Source organism: Garra rufa, chromosome 20, assembly GCF_049309525.1.
Source record: "Garra rufa chromosome 20, GarRuf1.0, whole genome shotgun sequence".
Taxonomy (NCBI): domain Eukaryota; kingdom Metazoa; phylum Chordata; class Actinopteri; order Cypriniformes; family Cyprinidae; genus Garra; species Garra rufa.
The window spans coordinates 22,390,240-22,410,410 of record NC_133380.1 but is presented as its reverse complement, the minus strand read 5'-3'; the positions used below and the strand labels follow the sequence as shown (position 1 = coordinate 22,410,410).

Sequence of the window (20,171 nt, the reverse complement as noted above, 5' to 3'; positions counted from 1 at the left end):
CCTAGTTTAGGAAAACGATTAACATTTTGCAGATTCTGCAAGGTGTATGTAAACTTTTGACTTCAACTGTACAGTCTAATTAAGCACAACTGAAAACGACAACGCTTAGAAGACATGGTACTTGGTTTTTTCCTTTCTAATTCCTCGGTGGCTCATCCCAAACATCTTCTGGCTTGCATGCAGGTGAGGCAGAAGAGGAAGTAGACTAAGGGAGACAGGAAACAGGAAGCAAAGGCAGGAATAAATGAGAGCTGAAATAGTGAAGGGGGTAATTTCCCTCCTTCAGCACAAGTTCCTACTACAAGAATGACAACAACTCTATCCTTGAAAACTCAACTGTGAACAACTTCAATTGAACTGAAATCCTAGAGAGCTACAGTATTCCAATACAGTTTAAAATAAGAAATACTCACACTGTGAGACAGAAATTAAGAGAAACAAAGTCACAAACTTACATATAAACAGATGGTTCACCCAAAAATGAAAATAACATAACATTAACATTGAACCTCTAATGTCACATGGACTATTTTAACAATATGCCTTTCTGGGCCTTGAACGTTTCAGTTGTGTTGCTGTCTATGCAGGGTCAAACATTTAGGGGATTTTATCAAAAATATCTTAATTTGTGTTCGGAAGATGAGCAAAGGTCTTACAGGTTTCGAACAACATGAGGATGAGTAATTAATGACAGGAGTACCATACCATAAAACACAATTGAAAAACATATAAGCCTCACCTAATGTCTTCTGTTCCTCTAGTACTTATGTGTTTTCTTTCCCCCATCAGGCGGAGTACTGCAGCGTCCCCATCTTAGAGTGGCTTGATGGGACAACCCAGCGGGAAAAACATGAGGCAAGGTCACAGTACGCCCTCCACCCCTCTAAGCAGGAAGTGCCGAAGGGCCTGGCCCATCAGAGACAGGAAGCACAAAGTGCAAACCAGCATCCACAACCCACCCCTCCAACCAGGAAGAACACAGAAATCTCAACTTTGCTCGCATGCCACTGACAGACCTTGAGCATAGACTTCCACACACAGGCCAGACATCTTATATCAAATAGGCCTACTTGGGCAATTTATCTTAAAGCTCTAAAAATATAAGAATAGTTAAATTTATTCAAAAAAATGACCCTGTTCAAAAGTTTACACACACTTGATTCTTATTAGTGTGTTGTTAACTGAATGATCCACAGCTGTGTTTTTTGGTTTAGTGATAGTAGTCCCTTATTTGTCCTGAATAGTTAAACTGCCTGCTGTTCTTCAGAAAAATCCTTCAGGTCCCACAAATTATTGGGTTTTTCAGCATTTTTCTGTATTTGAACCCTTCCAATATTGACTGTAAGGTTTTGAGATCCATCTTTTCACACTGAGGACAACTGATGGACTTGGGCTTCCTTCTGAAGCATCAGTGAGCTGCTTGTATAAAAAAGGCTTTACATATTTAATATCTCACACTTTGATTATAACTAATAACAATAACAACTGCTGAGTTAACAGTGTTATTCAAAACAACAAATTTATGTCCACGGTCCCATGCAGACTACATCTGTCTTCCCAGAAATTATAAAACTGAGCTGAAGGAAAAGCCTAAGCATGTGGACCAGACACACAACTGATGGTTGCTAAATGATTACACTCTAGGCAACATCTGCTTAAAGTAAACACATCCATCAAGTATTAAATAACCTAATATGTGCAGTCCGCGCGACAGGGGATGATTCCCATTATAATATTAAGTGTCAGTAGAAGAGAGAATATTTATCGAGACAACATTTATGCAAACACCTTGGAAGGCCTTTGTTTGTGATATTTTTAGCATGCGACTCAATATACCTTGAGATTATAAACACACACAGACAGACACACACACAGATACTGTACATCGTGTAATGATGTTGTGAGTGGTGCAGATAAATCATGGACGCTTTAATCAAACCACAATGGTATAAGAGAATAATCAATCATTCAGTGCTCTGTCCCTCTTCCCCTCTCTCTCTCTTTCCCATCTCCTTGTCCTAAACAGCATTTCTGCAGTGTCCATAGGTAATAAAGGTGTCAGATCATTCTAAACTTGCTATTTTTATTATCTGTATTGCAGATATTGCGATGTGTCTTTTCTATGGGGGCCTTGATGGGCCAAATCAACAATGTAACTTTCAAAGATCAATGAATAATCTTAAACATCCATTGAATCTTTCCATTGCACAAAAGGTTCTTTGATTTTTCTCAATATAGTGGACTTCAATGGGAGCCAACAGGTTGAAGGTCCAAATTGCAGTTTCAATGCAGCTTCAAAGAGCTCTACATGATCTCAGCTGAGGAATAAGAGTCTTATTTAGTGAACCGATTGGTCATTTTCTAAAAAAATAAAAATGTAAATTGTTTTTAACCACAAATGCTCATCTTGCACTAGCTCTGCATCCACGACTTCACGGATCACATTGGAAAGGTCACGGGAGGTTAGTTAATCGTCTGTGTATTCTGGTTTAAAAAGGTAGGGTAGGACAAAAAACTCCATCTCATTTTCTCCTCCAACTTCAAAATTGTCTGACATTGTTGTTTTACTTTTTTTGTAAAAGCTGTGTGACTTTCTTTGCACGCTCGCTGTGTAAACACTGGGTCGGTATTTCCACCTCAAGCGTGAACTTTCCAACATGACTACGCAATGCATGAGCAGTGTTTCCCCTAGGTTTCCAGTGTTGGGGGGGGGGGGTGCCGGTAGCCAACGTTACTTTTTTTTTCCCGGTACTTTACCCTACTTTGTGAAATAACGAAAACATTATTATAGACTTATTCAGTGGAAAAATAAGTCCAAAACTCTCTATTTTAACATTTTGAACAATAGGGCTCTACCAACTTTTGCTTTTTTTTTTTTTTTTTTAATTCTTGTGTGTATTATTTTTTCTCATAATCAAATTAAAAGTATAAACATTTATTTATTTTTAATCAAATGAAAAATAAACCCTTTTAATTTTTGGCAAACAAACAGAGGTTTACTGTTAAAATCAATAAATAATAATAATTTAACATTTAAATAATAATTGTAGTATTTTTTCTACAATTAAGTGGTTAATCTTGTTATATTTATTTTTATCATATATATTGTTTCATGTCAATTATTTAAATAGGAATATATAAACAACTACATTATACTGTACAAAAGTAATACAAGACTAATGTTCTGTTACATGTTACTTTTATTTTGACAGGTTGCCTTGAAGTTTCTGTGTGTGTACAGCATGTTATGATGCTAGTTTTCTCAAATGAAACGGTAAAAGTGACACTCACAGCAGCTTTGGATATTGAGTTTATCTGTTCATGCGAGATGCAAATGCCCAAAATTAGCGGGAGCGTCACGTGTGCTTCAGTATATGCGTGTAGTAAAAGCGCGTCTCCACCATTCATAAATACAGAGGCAAACGGAGCATGCAGGATTCATATTGAAACGGTCTTTTTGCATTTCAGTTTTCACAGACACTAGTCCATATCGCGATTTGAATTAAGTGACAGACCAACTTTTGATTTATTGATCCAAAAATCGACGAATTTACGTGGCATTTCGCGCTATAGTAGATTCGGTTTTTATGAATGGAGTCCGCGATCCCGTCTGTGTTTTCGCAGATGAGACATTGTAAACACGCGATCATGTAAAGACAGAAATGACATGCCTTCGTGTAAATAAGATAAATAACACAAGGCAATTTAGTTTGTTTAATAAAAGAACAATGTATAGCCCTGTTCTATAGGAAAGATAACCTTAATGACTTCTATTGTGATCTGACGCTATATCAAAAATAAAATGAACTTGACATTCAAGGGGGGCGGGGGGTGCCGTTGGGGGGGCGGGGCGCCCCCCTAAGATAATGGTAGGGGAAACACTGAGGTTGAAAGTCAAGATGAGCATTTGTGGTTAATACATACATGTGGTTAGTACATACATTTGTTTTTTTTTTTTGTTTTTTTCAGAAAATGGTTGAACGTTTAGCTAGATAAGACTCTTATTTCTCGGCTGGGAAGCCCATGGAGAGCCCTTTGACGCTGCATTGAATGGAGAAAAATCCTGCAATGTTTTCCTCAAAAACCTTAATTTCTTCCTCTGAAGAAAGAAAGACATGAACATCTTGGATTACATGGGGGTTATCAGGACATTTTTTTCTAAAGGGAGAACCAATTCTTTAAGAGTGTGTAGGAAAGGACACTGTAAGGATCCTTTTATAACCCTGCTGAAAAATAAACTCCTAAAACCACACAAAGCTGGTTTTCTGGTCTCCCAGCCTGTCCAAGCTGAATTTTAACTCGTCGGCCAGCTGGTCTGTCAGCATGACCAACTGAAATGTTCAAAAATCTAGAAAACCAGACAAAAAAAAAAAAACAGCTTGACCATGCTGGGAGAACATATAAGGCCTGAAAACTAGTTTAGACTGTTTAAAGGACTTTCAAAATAAAACATTCCTTATAATTTACTCACTCTAATGTCATCCGAGATGTTCATGTCTTTCTTCAGTCGCAAAAAAGTTACGTTTTTTGAGGAATACATTACAGGATTTTTCTCCATATAGTGGACTTCAATGGTGCTCAACGGATTGAAGGTTAAAAATGCAATTTCTGTGCAGCTTCAAAGAGCTTTACACAATCCCAGCCGAGGAATAAGGGTCTTATCTTATCTAAAAAAAATTGCAAGTTATATACTTATTAACCTCAAATGCTTGTCTCGCCTAGCTTTGCAATGCGCATGCGTATTCTTTACACTCTGGTTTAATACAGTTAGGGTATGTCATAAAACACCCATCTCATTTTCTCCTCCAATCTCAAAATCACCCTACACCGCTGCAGAAGTACTGACCCAGTGTTTACAAAGTGAAAATGAAAGGAGGGTCAAACACCTTTTACAAAAAAAGGATGATTTTAAAGTTGAAGGAGTGCACAGAGTACACATGCGGATCACAGAGCATTTGTTAAAAAGTGTATAAATATTAATTACATAGCCTAAGACCCTTACTTCTCAGCTGGGATTGTATAGAGCCCTTTGAAGCTGCATTTTTAACCTTCAATCCATTAAGCACAATTTAAGTCCACTATATGGAGAAAAATCCTAAAATGTTTTCCTCAAAAACCTTAATTTTTTGCGACTGATGAAAGAAAGAAATGAATATCTTGAATGACATGGGGGTAAGTATATTATCAGGAAATTTTTATTCTGAAAGTAACCCTTTAAGCTGGAGTGGGGTTTTTTTGGTAGTAAGTAGAGTCATCTATCTTTATTCTCAACACTGGTGCAGGAGCATCATTAGGGATCCCAGAACTCGTACAAAAACCTCTTTTCACTGCTGCTTTCGGCAAAATGTCACTGCAGCTTTAGGGCCAAACATGGTGGTTGTAACTCTTCCTAAACCTCTTCAAACCAGATCTGTAATGAGGAACCTGCACAATACTCAGTGACAACAACATCAACAAAAACCCATGGACACCTTCATAAACATACACAAACACACTCTGTGGCATTTTCAAAACCGTATCATGCCGTTCCCCCAAGGACCAGTATAATATCCACATAACCAACATGCTGAATAAATGTAAAAATACAAACTAATGGATGTCACTGTCTATTTCCGTGTCATGGCACACTTCAATTTTGTTTGATATATTTTGCTGGGTTCTAGTATAATTCACATCACAGGCACACAGATAAAGGTCACACTGAGTGTGTGTGTATCTATGTGAGACAAATCACAGTTCAACAGAATGATGGAGAGGTTCAGTAAAAGGAAAATTTTATTCTGAATTCTGTGGGCCTTTTGGTTGCTCTTTACACAGTCTGGCTGTGATAAATGATAAGATGCCTGAACCACACTGAAATGACATTGAGGGTATCATTCTGAATGACCTTAAAAAGGCCAGGATTGATAGATAACACAAGACATAGGCTACACTTCTGCTGCCAGGACAAAAATATCCTGTTACAAGGATATACAGTTATTTATCAAAATACACATGATGACTTTGGCAAAAAGACAAACGTTACTAAATGACTGAATTTTGTTATTGTATTGCTTTACATTTAATCAAAGATTATAGATTAAAGTGACAATTAATTCGGTGGTGTCCATTTCTTTTTATTAAATTGAGTCAATATTATGGAAACATACAGCATTAGGACATTACACCTCCTGCACATTGACTTTGTTGGCTTGTTTAATTTTTTCACCGGAATACAGCGGTTTTATTCTTTCCTGCTGTTTTCTCTCTGAGCATTTGCCACCACCTACTGATGATATATTGCAATGACATAAAAGGGTCTATCATTCACCATTTAGAGTGCATACTAGTAAATCTAATATAAATGATAAATAAATAAAAAATATTATTATACATAATTAACTTTTTTCCTTTTTCACTTAAAAAACGATAAAGCATTCAGCAATCAGAAAAAAATAGAGCAGCAATATTGTTTAATTATTAATAATAATGTATACATTATCATTATTAAATTATAATTTGTTGTTAAATGTAAATAAATTGTATTAAAATTACATTTTAATACATCATTTGCTTCTGTTAATTATAAATACATTCAAAACACCAATATCTAGCGTTAATATTCACAAGGATTAACAGCTCGAAAAGTATAGTCCAAATTGTGTACTTACGGGAGGGGTCCTGCATCAGCCAAGCAACTATCATTGAGGTAAATGAGAATAATAACAGAAATGTTTTCTCCGGGTGTTTGGAAACCTTAAAGATACTGAGGTGTGACTTGAAAGGCGGCAGACAAGGGGTAAAAGTCCATTGCACGACTTTATAGTCGATGTTAGCTTACAAGCTAACAATCTTTATGCTAGCGCACTCTTAAACAACTTTTAATACAGGTTTAAGTCTGTATCTAACGTTAGTCTAAAACCTAAATACTGACGGCTCATCGTGGACTACAGATTTTTGTCAGATGCTCTCTAGAATGACAACGTCACTCCCTCAAATACCCCAACAAATACCACCTGTAACTGACTACTAAACTAGCTAGTCTTAATTCGACTACTTACAGATAATTATTTTCTAAAAAGCATACGTGAAAAAATAACTGCATTTGCATCTGCAGCAGAATTTGCAAATTAATTTACCAAAATTTGAGGGATCATACAAAATCACATAAATTTTAATTTAAAAGATGTTTACATATAGCCCACAAGATAATTTTTTTTTATTATTATAAAAATTACACCGTTCAAAGGTTTCCACACACTCGATTTATAATACTGTGTTATTTTTTTTTGTGTGTGTGTGATAGTTGTTCATGAGTCCCTTATTTGTCCTGAACTGTTAAACTGCCCGCTGTTCTTGAGAAAAATCCATCAAGTTTTTGGTTTTTCAGTATTTTGTGTATTTAAACCCTTTCCAATGACTGTATTACTTTGAGACCCATCCTTTCACACTATGCATTAAGAGCCGGGGATGAAAACTTTTTGAATCCGAATAAAGTAAGTAAGTAAATTAAACTTATTTTGTCTTCTGGGAAACATGTAAGTATCTTCTGTAACTTCCAAAGGGCAGTACTAAATGAAAAAAATATATTTTTTATTTAGGCAAAATACGAAAAATGTATGGCTACACATCTTCATTTTGTTCAAAAGTTTACACCCCTAACTCTCAATTCAACTATTATTTTCTCTTGTGGACTTTATCTTGTAAATATCTTTTATGTGAAATATCTTATTCAGGTCAATACTAAACAAATAAAAAATCACATGCATTTTGTATGATTCCTCTTATTTTGGTAAAATAATGAACATTTAGCAGATTCTGCGAGGTTTATGTTAACTTTTGATTTCAACTGGATATTTTATCGTTTTTATCTCATGTTGCTGATTTTTTTTAAAATGGTGAAAGATAACACAACAGAAATGACATTAAGCAACACAAAAAGTATGTGCCAACAGAAGCAGGCAGTTGAGATGACATTAAGGGCCCTGAAAAGGCAGCTGCTGGCATTGTTCATCTGATCTTTTTCACAGCATTTAATCTCTTTAAACTTGTGTGACACCATCCATGCATCTGTGGAATACTTATTCCAAACATATTATGATTTCTAATTATAATATCAGATAGTCCTAGTTCACGATTTAGGGCAGAAATTATGCGGACTGGGATGCAGGGAAAGTTCGTTGTTGTGATGTCTAAAGCGTGATGGCTTTTTGAATACATAAACTGTTTGAAAATCTGGAATCTGAGGGTGCAAAAAATTAAAATAATGAGAAAACCACCTTTAAAGTTGTCCAAATTAATTTTTTAGCAATGCATTTTACTAATAAAAAATTATATTTGGACATATTTACAGTAGGAAATTTACAAAAGATTTTCATGGAACATGATCTTTACCTAATGATTTTGGCACAAAATAAAAAAAAATAATTCTGACCGATACAATGTATTTATGGCTATTTCTACAAATATACCTGTGCTACTTACGACTGGTTTTGTGGTCCATGGTCACAAATGTACTTCAAGTGATTTTTTTTAAACAAACCATACAAAAAATTACCTTACTAGCTATTACTGAAATATCAAATTAACTACATTCTAATTTGCAAATAATTTAAATATGTCCTGGATACTTATATTTTAGAACCATTTAAACATCAAGTAATTTTAAAGCACACAATTTAACCTACATGAAAGTTAACTTGATCATGTATGAAGCATTCTTAACTATTTTAATCTCCCCAAAAGCTTCAAAGAAAACACAAAGACATTTATTATAATCACAGAGAATTTAATTGAACAAATGTAAATGAACATATGGAGTGGCTTCAGGTCAATCATTAACAATAGCCTTCAGACACATTCATTAAATGCTGGTTAAGCTTTTACCATACAAAGACCTTCTTTTGAAGACATTTTTTCCTTTAAACATAATTTTTTAAAGCTATATGGCTTATGACTTCTCTATTTAGAAAAAAGTAGTTAAAAACGTACCTGTATATACAGAAATACATACATATTTACATGTCGTTTTATTCTTAAGTGAACTTTACCATATTTTTCTTTAAAACTGAAGCACAGGGAGAGTGTATGTAGTGCTGAAAAATTATCACATAAGTAGTACACCTGAAGATGTTATCAACATCAAGGACTTGTAAGTAAAAAGCATAAAATATTCAGCAAGAAAAGAGTACAAAAGAGACCTTCAAGCACAACATGCAAACTTAGAAAGAAAATGTCAGTCAATAGTGAAGATGAATGACCTTCATGATGGGTTTTCAGATTCTGTAGACTTTGCCCTTGAGTTGTCAGATCTTTCTTTTTTGTCATCTTTCTTTTCTTTGCTCCTGCTTCGGTCCCGTCTGTCTCTTTCTTTCTCCTTGCCTCTGTCTTTGTCCCGTTCCCTGTCACGATCTCTTCTGTCACGATCTTTTCCACGCTCCCGTTCACGACTCCTTGAGCGTTCTCTTCTCCTGTCCCTGCTGTCTCGATCTCGTTCACGGTCTCTTTCTCGATCCCGGTCTCTCCTCTTGTCTCCGTCTCCATCTCTGTGTCGGTCAGACTCTCTGCCTCGGTCATGGTCTTTTCGGTCTTGCTCTCTCTCTCTGCCACGGTCTCTGTCTCGATCCCGGTCTCTCCTCTTGTCTCCGTCTCCATCTCTGTGTCGGTCAGACTCTCTGCCTCTACTGCGATCCCTCTCTCTACTGTGTTCCCTCTCCTTCTCCCTGCTTCGGCCCCGCTCCTTATCTCTTTCCCTGCTACGATCTCTTTCACGATCCCTTTCTCTCCCCCGATCATACTCATGCTCTCTGTTCCAGCCCCATGATCGTCCACCATGACCACCTTCTCGATCTCTGTCTCTCCTCCTATCCTCAGACAAATCACGCTGTCTCTCTTCAGACAATCTTGAGGAAGCATCTCTGTCACGTGAACCTCCATCGAATCTACTTGGACGGTTATGAGGCTCTGAACTATCTCTAGAGGAACAGCTTCGCCTCCTCATTTCAGGGGAGTGCCGTCTCCAGTGATCATCACGGTGGCTGTCTGGACTATGTCCACCTATACGGCCTGGTATTGGGATAGGACCTTCAGGTGGTGTTGGAAGCAGAGGTCCACGAACAGGTCTAACATCTCGAACATCACTTGGGGCATCATCGTTGTAGTTAAATCGTGTTGGCTGACCACCAGGTTCCTTGTCATAATGTCCTGGTGGTGGACCTCTCTGGCCGCCAAACTGCTGCACTGGTGGTCCCCGGTGCCTTTCGAAGTCTTGAGATGAAGCTCCCCGTGGTTCCTCAAATGATCCCCTGTGTTGAGGTGAACCACGGAATTGGGTTGGAGGTGGAAATCGCTGTCCTGACATTTCACCTGAAGGTCCAGGAGGTCCTCTTCGTCCATCAAAGTGGTTTGGAAGTGGCCCTCTGAAAGGAGGCCCTTGTGAAGGTATCTGGGACTTCTCTATTCCCTGATAAGAGTTTCCACCATCTTCAAAGTCACCTGGCCCTCTTGACAAATTTGATGGTGGGCCATGATCCCCAATGTTATGAAGTGGAGGTGGACCTCTTGGCCCAGGGAAGTGGGATGGAGGTAGTGCTCTGTTATCAAAGTGATTTGGAGGGGGAACAGGAAATGGTGGAGGTGGGCCCCTAGGTGCAGAGAAGTTAAAAGGGGGTGGAGGTCCATTAAACCTTTGTCCATCAAAGCTAGGAGGTGGCACAGGTGGTGGAGGTCCTGGAAGTGGGCCTCTTGGTCCGATATGCTGAGGAGGCATTGAGTTCATAGAACTATCAAATATCTGAGGAGGAGGACCTCTCTGACCCATTGGCTGGAACGGAAGTGGTCCTCTTGGTGTAAAATTTGGAGGAGGTGGACCTCTTGGAGCAGCATCGAACTGGGAACTGCTACCCCACTGATTCTGGAAAGGTGGATACGATCCAGGTGGTCGATACTGAGAATGATCTTTATCTCCAAGGGGTGGAGGTGGACCTTGCATTGGGGGAATCTGCATTGGCGGTGGTCCTGACATTGGAGGAGGGAGAAGCATGGGTGGTGGAACGGGGATTGGTGGAGGGCCTTGCATGGGAGGTGGACCAAGAATAGGCGGAGGGCCAATAAGAGGAGGAAAAGACATTGGAGGTTGAATGTTAGCAGGATTTGTTGTTGGTATGTGCTGTATATGGGAACTGTGAGAATCCATATAAGATGAGCTATCTTGGATGACATCTTGTGGCACTCCTGAGTGTAAAGATGTAGATGAAGTACTGATGGTTGAAATGTTATAATACGTGGTTGCAGTGGTCTCAATAGGCTGCCCGATGGATGTAACCTGGTCTGCTTTTGAATCAGTATGTCCAATGGATGAAACTTGTTCAGCTTTTAAAATACTGGCAGAATTAGGCCAAACCTCCTCAAAACTTTTGATCTCGGATTCAATTGGTTCATTCTTGATTTTAGGATCCTCTTCAGGTTCTTTTTCCATGTAGCTTTCAACCAGCTCTGGGTCAATCTTTTCCCCTAGTAACGGAATAGAAACTTCTGTGCTTTTTGTATCAAGAAAAGGCAACTCCTCACTCTTGCTTTCTTCCTCACTCTCACCCCCTTCCTCAGACTTGGGTTCTTCTGGGTGCAGGATTGCAGGCTGCAGTGAATCTAAGGTGGCAGTGACTTGCGATACAGGGATATCTGTGGTTGCAGAAGGTTCTTCTACTGATGTATCCTCGGTAGAGTCTGGCTGTGCTGTTTGTGTGTCTACAACTGTGCTTGCTTGTGTTGGTGATGTCTCTATCACTTTACCTTGTTGTGGAGATTGTTTATCTGTAGTAAGAGAAGATTCCTCCTCTGCTTCTGTGGAATCAGATGTCGGTCTTCTACTTGCAGATGCCTGTCTAGGGTCTCTACTCTGCCTTGGGTCTCTTCTCTGGTTAATAACTGGAGCAGCTGAACTCTTTGCCACCAACTCTTCAACCTTTTTACCAAGTTGCAGGAGTTGACTGTTAGCTAACAGAGAGGTAACCGGCTGGGAAATCAAAGTCTCTGGTTTTTGTTGATGAACTGGTTCCTCGTGCTTCTGTTCCTCAACCTGTTTTTCTTCAAGCACCTTTTGATGCTCAGTTAATTTCTTAGTACTTGGATCAACCCCAACTTCGTCAAAAAGAGAGTCGTCCTCAGGGTCATAAGCAACATCGTCCATCACAGAGGTGACCTCGGCTTGCTTAACTACAGCAGGTACTTTTGTTGTATCATGGGTATTTTCTGTACCATAGCCAACAGCTGGGTCGTATTCTTCCTCAGGATCATATGGTCTATCATCCTGTACTTCCACATCCTTACCCTTGGTTACTGCAAACTGCTGTACAATTGGATCTAACAGGGACACAGAAGGCACAGAGACGTCTACAGCACTTTGATCTGAAGGTGATAATGAGACATCAGAATCCTGCTTCTTTTTACCAAAAAGTGTTTTAAGGATAGTTTGAAGTGGTGTGGCAGAAGATGTAGATGCTGTTGAGACATTTGATGGAGAATTACTGCCTGTGCTAGTGCTGACACCAGGTGCTTTCACAGAGGACAGTATTGAAAACACAGATGAGACAGAACTTGAAGACTCTGAGGCATTGAGGGGTGGAGGGGTGCCTGGGGGTGTTGTGCTTATGGCATCTAGACTAGATCGAAGAACTTTGTCCTGTTTTATCTCAGATTTACTAGCAGTGGATGGTTTTGGAAGGCCTGTCTCATCATCTCTTAGAGTTTTAGAACGTTTCTCCTCATTCTCTAGAGGGGCTCCAGGACGCTTCTTGTCCTTCTGGCAAATTAACAACCCCAGAAGGAGATTGGGACGAGCTGGTTCCAGCCCTGCAAAAAAAAAAATACAGAAATACATATTAATTCACAAATAATCCACGATCCAGAGATCCATGACTACCATCCACAGATTGTTCTAATACAACCTACATACTAAAACAAATGTTAGGTAGATGTTAATAGTTAAGAAACATACAATTATTGGAGAGATTGTTCCACAAGATACAAAATACAACAAACTGGTTTTTTTTGTGTATTTCTTTATGTGCCAACCATATTACTCTCATGATGTACACATTTAATGAGTAAACAACCATTTAATATTGGTAAACTGAATTAAGTCAATTGTTATGGTTAAACATACATTTAAGCATAAATGTTTCTTTACACACCATAAAACCTCTTAATTATGTAAAGTTCTAGATATAGCAGCATTTAATAAATGACACTACTCATGTTTATTCCTCTAGCAAACTTATGGCAATAATTTTAATCATCATTTTTGTGCAACATTTTTCTCAGGATAAGAAACTTGCTGGTGAACATTGGTAAGTCAGTCACTCCTTGGGCAGGTCGGACGATTTCTTGTTTTTCTTATAAGACAATGTTGTCCAGCATATGACTTACCATGGTTGCTATGATATTGCGGCTAGTCTGACCACATAAATGGGCATTTTTAGGTTTAATTTTGATATTCAGCAAACTTGCATAACATTTGTAAGTAGTCACTTTAAGAAACTCTTTTTTAAATACTTGTTCTTACAATGAAATATGAACCTGAAAAATAAGGCTAGGACACAAATATCTAGGACATCAAACTTGGATTCATAATATATTTTATTAGAAAGTCTTAAAATACATGACAACTTGCAGACAAAAACAAGACAAGCCAAAAATAAATACACAAACAACCTTGTCTTGTACAATTTCATACTGTAGCAGATTTGATATGGCAATTGTTTGTTTTTGTAAATTGTGGAACAAGCTTTCCATTCACAGAATAAAGAGTTAAACACAAACAGACTTTAATCATGCTTACCTGATGTTAAAATCAAAAATTACTTTCCATGAAAACACTAAGATCCTTGTATATGCTTACCTGGTCCATCAAATGGCAGAAGCTTCGCAGGAAGTGGGTCCTTTGAGCTCAAAGGGATGAGGTAAAGGTCTTTAATGCGCTTATTGCTGTTTGCCACAACTCCAAACCGCTTACGGCTACTGAAATAAGAAAACAAAGACACATACGCCACCTCCTCCTCTTCAGTCGCTGGATGGAAACGAATAAGACTGAGTTCCTGAAAAAAGAACAAAACACTCAGCATCAGAAAACCGCAATCAGATGACTGAAGTACAGTTGTGAATTTAATTCTAGTGCTTATTAAATGTTTTTTCTTTTCATACTTTTGATAGTGAAGTCTTTAGCTTTCCAACATAATCCCATACAGTGTGTGGCGATATCCTACCACCAATATGAATGGTGTCAGGCAAGTCCTGCAAATAAAATAAAACGGTTAAAATGGAACAGTGTGAACCTCACATTTTAATATTAAGACCTTTTTAAAAATCCTTGGAAAACAAACCTCCTTAAGATGCTCGAACGATCCTGACACCAAGTAGGCTTTTGTGACAAACTTGGCAACAGAGTGCATGTTTATGAATCCTTTCCACATCATCTCTTGTCCAGACAAGAACAAAGCGGTTTCACCCTCAGGAGTGGTTTCTGACATACTGATAAAAAATGACAAATATTACTATATAGTAAAATGGCATCAAGGCAGACCGAAAAATAATCTATACATTTTCAATTCAATCCTGCACCTGGTAGTACTGGAGCCGTAAGAGCCTGATTTTGAGACCACAGGTCTGGGAATTGATGCTGGGGCAGGTGGAGGCATAGGCAAAGGACCCTTTGCTTCCACAACCACAGGTTCGACAGAGACAGGAACATTTGCTGGCACAGCAGGAACAACAGGAACATCAGGAACTATCGGAGGCACAGATGAACGGTGACCAGCAGTACGAGGATCCCTTCGTGTTATTGTAACCGATGAGACTGCAGGTACAACAGTAGCAACTGGGGCCTGAACCACAGGAAATACACTACTTGGATCCTCCATCACAGATGTAGAATCAGGCACGGGCGTCTCAAGAGCAGAAACAGAGGAAGCTTGAGGGAGATCAGCATGGGATTTAGATGGTCTTGGCTCTAGTTTAGACTTAAAAGATGGCTCTGGCTTTTTCGGCGCAGACATTTTTGATTTTTTAGACGGTGGTTCATCATCAGCAAGCTTCTGGCCTGAAAAATGAGGAATGTGTATTTTAATAAATAGCTGTTAGAAAGCTCATAGGCGTATATGCAACCAGTAAGAGCCACTTTCCAGTAAGTCTGATTGGATTAATTCACCCAAAAATTAGAGTTCTATCATTAATTTCTCACCCTCAAGTTCTAAACCAGTAAGACCTTCGTTATTCTTCTTCAGAACAAAAATAAAAACTTTATTCAACAATTCTTTCCTCTGCATCAGCCTAGCGCCATTTTGGAGAGTATCACAACGCATGCGGAGGAAAAGAATTGTTGAATAAAGCTGTTCTTTTTGTTTGTTCGTTTTTCTCGTAGCTTCACACAATTACGATTGAACCACTGATGTCACATGGACTATTTTGTCAATGTTCTTGAAAGGACCCTTGCTGTCTGTGCAGGGTCAGCAAGTCCTTGGATTTCATCGAAAACATCTTGTTTTCCGAAGACGAACAAAGGTCTTACGGGTTTGGAACGACATGAGGGTGAATAATGACAGAATTTTTATTTTTGGTTGAACTAACTCTTTAGGGTATGTAGCTTCTCATTGTGGTAATATAGTCCCACCTGTACAGATCTTGCAGTTCAAGTCAAAGAGATGAGCCCTGTGCTCTGCTGTAGTGTCTTTCAACATAATACTGAAGATATCTGGCATTGAACTGCCTTTCCCAGTAGATACTGAGGCTTGCGGTACAGAAGTAGGCCGTGTGTCTTCCTGGGAGTCCTGCTCAAAAAAAAAAAAAAAAAAAAGTAACAAAAAAAAAACATAGAAGCACAGGATCAACAAACAATCTTTTAATAATGTTAGAACGCTCTTTGTGCAAATGCACCCATGGACAAATTAGGATGAGCAAGGTGGCAGGGTGTAAGAACAAATAGTGCATTTCAGAAACTGAAATGAGACCGATACAGATACAGATGAGCGTGGAAGATTAGACAGATGCGGAAGCAAGAAAGCCAGAACTTACAGCAGCAGAAGCCAAGTGGGGAGATTGGGAAGTGGCAGGAATACATACATCTCCATCAGACATAGGAGGAGCTTCCTCCATGTCCACATCTGGGGGAGCACCCTCCTGTCTGGATCCACTTTTGGACTGTCCTGAATGGGATCTCCCACTCATGTCCAGACTCTTTTGAAACAAGTACGCCATTTAAGCAAACAGTATGAACACAGCATCAATTATTCGAGTTTATACAAACAATTTTAAACTTGTTTTACCTCAGAGATCTCAGATTTTCTCCAGTCAGACATCTCTTTGGAAAGAAGCTCTTCTGGACTCAATCTAACCAGCCTGAATGGACTGATCTCACCACCAACCACACGATAGAACAGGCCCTGCCACACAAATAAGTAAAACAATAGAACTCTCAGCATTGTTATTGAGATTCTTCATACAGTGGGCTACCAGTAAAATTGCTAAAAATTTGGGACCAAAAATTTGATTTGACACTTTGACCTGACCATGTTTTGTTACATACCTTTCCATCAAAGTTTTACGACATTATCAAGATAAATTTGTTCTGAAACAGTTCTAGTCATATTTTATTACCATTTTCTAAAATATACTGATAATAAACTGATGATTTGAGAAATGTTGAAGGTGAATGTTCAAGCTGTCTGAATAAATTTTGGTGTAACTGTATACAAAAAACTGACTTACCTTGTTTTTGGGGTCCTTCAGATTGAACATAAGGGACCTGTACTTGTTCTTGTACTTGTTATCAGTGTTCAAATAAAGATTAAACATCTCCTTCTCAATGCTGACAGCCAACTTTCCTACTTCGCTCTCAGACATGGAGAGATCATCACTGTCACTGACCCTGTGGCACAATGATGAATTGAAATTCATATTGCAATTCAATTAAAAATGTAATATTTCAATTGCACAACTTAGACGAACATATAAAACGCAAACACAAAATAAAGCTATTCAACAATTCATTAACAGAACCAAAAATGCATCCAACTTAATGTGTATTTATTTTTACCCTAAAGTTTGACATTAACAGATACTACATTAGCAGACCAAAGAAAATATTATACCTCCGAAGCATCTCTCACCTTTTATACAGGATATCAGTCAGAGATCGTCTGATGTTGGATCTCATCTGATTGTTGGGTGGTGGCTGTGGATTCGCAGGAGGTGCAGCGTGTTGGGATGGTTTAGGTGCTGAGTGCTGGGTGGATGAGACTGGCGAAGGTGGGGTTCTAGAAGTGGGAGAGGGACCAGGCTCTGCAGAGTCCTTTTGCCCCACCTGTGGCTGCTTTTTAGGGATAGTAAAGGTGCTTTTGGCCACACGGAGAGCTCCGGAAGCATGGTGACGAGATCCAGGGCCGGCTGGAGGAGATAAAACCGGAATTGGTGGTGGGGGAGGTCCTGGCTTTTTTGATTTGGCCTGTATGGGTGTAGGCTGTTTTCTTAACTCTCTTCCACTGCTTAAAGGTGTTAAACTTGGTTTGCCTTTGGGAAGAGGGGAGGTGACAGCAGCTGCCTTTGTCCCCTTGGAGCCTGGAGACTTCTTCCCGCCTTTGGGAGCAATGTTGGAAGCAGGAGGCTTCTTGTCAGCGGAAGTGGTTTCCTTTTCTGGCTTGACTTCTTCATTATCCTCCTTTTCTTTGTCTTTTTGGGCCGCTGCTGGAAAACAAGGAATAAACGGATTGATGAACACAGAAATGAAATGGCAAATCTAATGCAAGTACAAAGTGAGAAGAATAATTTCACAGATTTTGGTCAATGCAAAAATAAAAAATAAATATTAGTGTGAAATGCTCAATTGTAGTGCCTTGCCTTGACACTGTAATAACTTTCCCAAGTTACGGAATATGTAGACCACCATTACCAGTTAATGAATTGGCTCAAAGAAACAAAGAAGAATGTTTAACACAAAGTTTATTTAAGAAAATGTTGTCTTAATATCATATTCAAGCCAGTATTTAAGGCTACTTGACTCACAGATCAGTCAGCTGTATTTGTATATATACATACACATTCTCTTTAAATAATTTATTAATGAATATAATCACCTTGTGATAAATTACTTGGTATAAATATTGAATCCACTAACTGGGAGCAGCTATTAGTTAAATATTAAAGTAAATTAAAATAATCATAAAAATAAGCATAATGTGTAGGGTTCATAACAAAAACCTTTCAGTTATTAAGTGAAGGCTTGATTTTAAAGCCAAATTTAGATTTACTACTGTGTTTTCATTATTTTGCCAGGACAAACCACTCTAACTCAAGTCCCTTGAGAAAAAGTCTGAACATTTTATATTAAAATGCTTATAGTACTGTCAACAAACAACACCATAACATTAAGTGTATAAATCATAAACATCCTGATGTAATAATTCAAAAATACTACACAAGGTCTTTATAAAGAATCATCTTACCAGCTACAGGGATGAAAAAAATGCATTCAATATTAAATACAACAACTTCAAGTGTATAATCACTGTACAATAACTAAACAGTGGATCTTATCTCTCTTCTATTGCAGAAATGCATCCCTCCGTAAAACATCAATGTAATCCCATTCATGTTATCCATATCAGAAAAATGTATGCATATCTTGATCAACACAACCCAAACAACCCTAATCAACCTTATGTACGCTAACATCACATATAAAGCTAAAACAGCTAAAAACAAAGTTGCTGAAACCAGGACAAAAATTATTAGCATTCATTTTGATTTTCCATGTCATAATTTTCTGGTATCAAAGAAATGCGCCACATTGAGCTTAAAGCATCTTTTTTCTGTCTTTGCATATGATACACTGAAAAAAAGTCATCCATTCTTACTAAGGCAGAAAACTCATGCTCTAAATGCAACCTCTGCATCAAACCAGCTGCACTCAGCTTTCAACAGGTACACTAAGGTCTTCATATGCAACTAGTTCATATTTAAATCTTAAATTCTGTGTATATGTATAAATACAGCTTGACATTTCCCTGTGTGCTGCAATTATGAGTCGTGTGAATTCTGCTGTTGTCTGCTGTGGGGTAGTATGGTGTCCTCAGCTGTTCTTCATTACGGTTCCTCATTACTTCAGCATACTCTCTGGGCTCTTGGACTTTTCTGAAATGCCACAGTTCTTCTCTCAGGCCGGCTCCAACGACTGTAGGCTTCTTTTTGTAAGTCATGCCGAGATATTTAGCAGATGGCTGACAAAACCCAAAAACGGGCCGAAGCCATGCCATCCCATGTTGTCATCCAATAAACAGACTTCTCTCACAATTGAAGCACAGGGCCAAAAGATTATTATCTGCAATTTCACTTTATTTTGAATGCCACTTTGTCCAATAAGGATTTATAAATGCAGTGCATGCAAGTCCAAGGAATATCAAATTAAAAGCTGTTAGTTAAATAGGTAAAGTTACATGTTCTCATTAATATGTAACAGCACCATAGTCAAACGTCCATGTGATCAAAGATGTTCTATTCTTAGTCGGGGAAGAAGGGCAGGAGAAAAAGACACCAAACCTACCTGATCAGGTGTGCGGTCAGTACATCTTTTCGGATGAAGTTTTTGCCCCGATGATGGCAGGGATTGGAGATAAATGGCAATGGTATTCCATACATTGAGAGACTCAAAATCACACACACATATATACTTCGTAGATGTTTGTCAGAAAGCTTTACAAAAGCATATCATGGCAAGGCACTACAGTTTGTGCTCAGATCCCTAGGATCTACATACTTTTTGGTGCAAAACTAAACTTACTTTAAATACTTATAGACTGTAAAATACAGTCTTTATGCATTTTAGATCTTAGATACTTACCATTTAGATCATATTTTTAAACTTACCTGCTCTGGAGCTCTGAATGATACAGATACTTTCCAAATATTAGCATCTTGCAGTGTTGCATAAAAACACTGATAAAATATTTTAAGATGTAGCACAGGGTGTCCAACTTTAAAGTTCATAATTATACCTGTGCTAACACTTTCCACCACTAATATCCCTTTAAGGCACATAATCTCAACCCAATTTTCACCAGAAAAGCTGCTTTTTTGAAATCTGTGAAGTTTCTAGACTGCAACAATTCCAATCTGCTGTTCTTGACAGTTCAACACGCCCATCATTG

General features: G+C 38.3%; 1 protein-coding gene across 1 annotated transcript in view; it reads right to left on the bottom strand.

Moving 5' to 3' along the window:
• Nucleotides 1–8,752: 8,752 nt before the first annotated feature.
• dido1 (death inducer-obliterator 1) overlaps nucleotides 8,753–20,171 on the bottom strand; it is a 26,773-nt gene continuing 15,354 nt past the window's right edge. The window contains exons 8-18 of the mRNA XM_073825505.1: nucleotides 19,891–19,919; nucleotides 17,139–17,712; nucleotides 16,738–16,897; nucleotides 16,296–16,412; nucleotides 16,045–16,206; nucleotides 15,644–15,800; nucleotides 14,596–15,073; nucleotides 14,358–14,505; nucleotides 14,179–14,268; nucleotides 13,877–14,072; nucleotides 8,753–12,828 (exon numbers count right to left, since the gene is read on the bottom strand). Of these exons, the coding sequence (XP_073681606.1) occupies nucleotides 9,242–12,828; nucleotides 13,877–14,072; nucleotides 14,179–14,268; nucleotides 14,358–14,505; nucleotides 14,596–15,073; nucleotides 15,644–15,800; nucleotides 16,045–16,206; nucleotides 16,296–16,412; nucleotides 16,738–16,897; nucleotides 17,139–17,712; nucleotides 19,891–19,919 (5,698 nt within the window). The 3' untranslated portion in view covers nucleotides 8,753–9,241. The remainder of the gene's footprint in view (nucleotides 12,829–13,876; nucleotides 14,073–14,178; nucleotides 14,269–14,357; nucleotides 14,506–14,595; nucleotides 15,074–15,643; nucleotides 15,801–16,044; nucleotides 16,207–16,295; nucleotides 16,413–16,737; nucleotides 16,898–17,138; nucleotides 17,713–19,890; nucleotides 19,920–20,171) is intronic.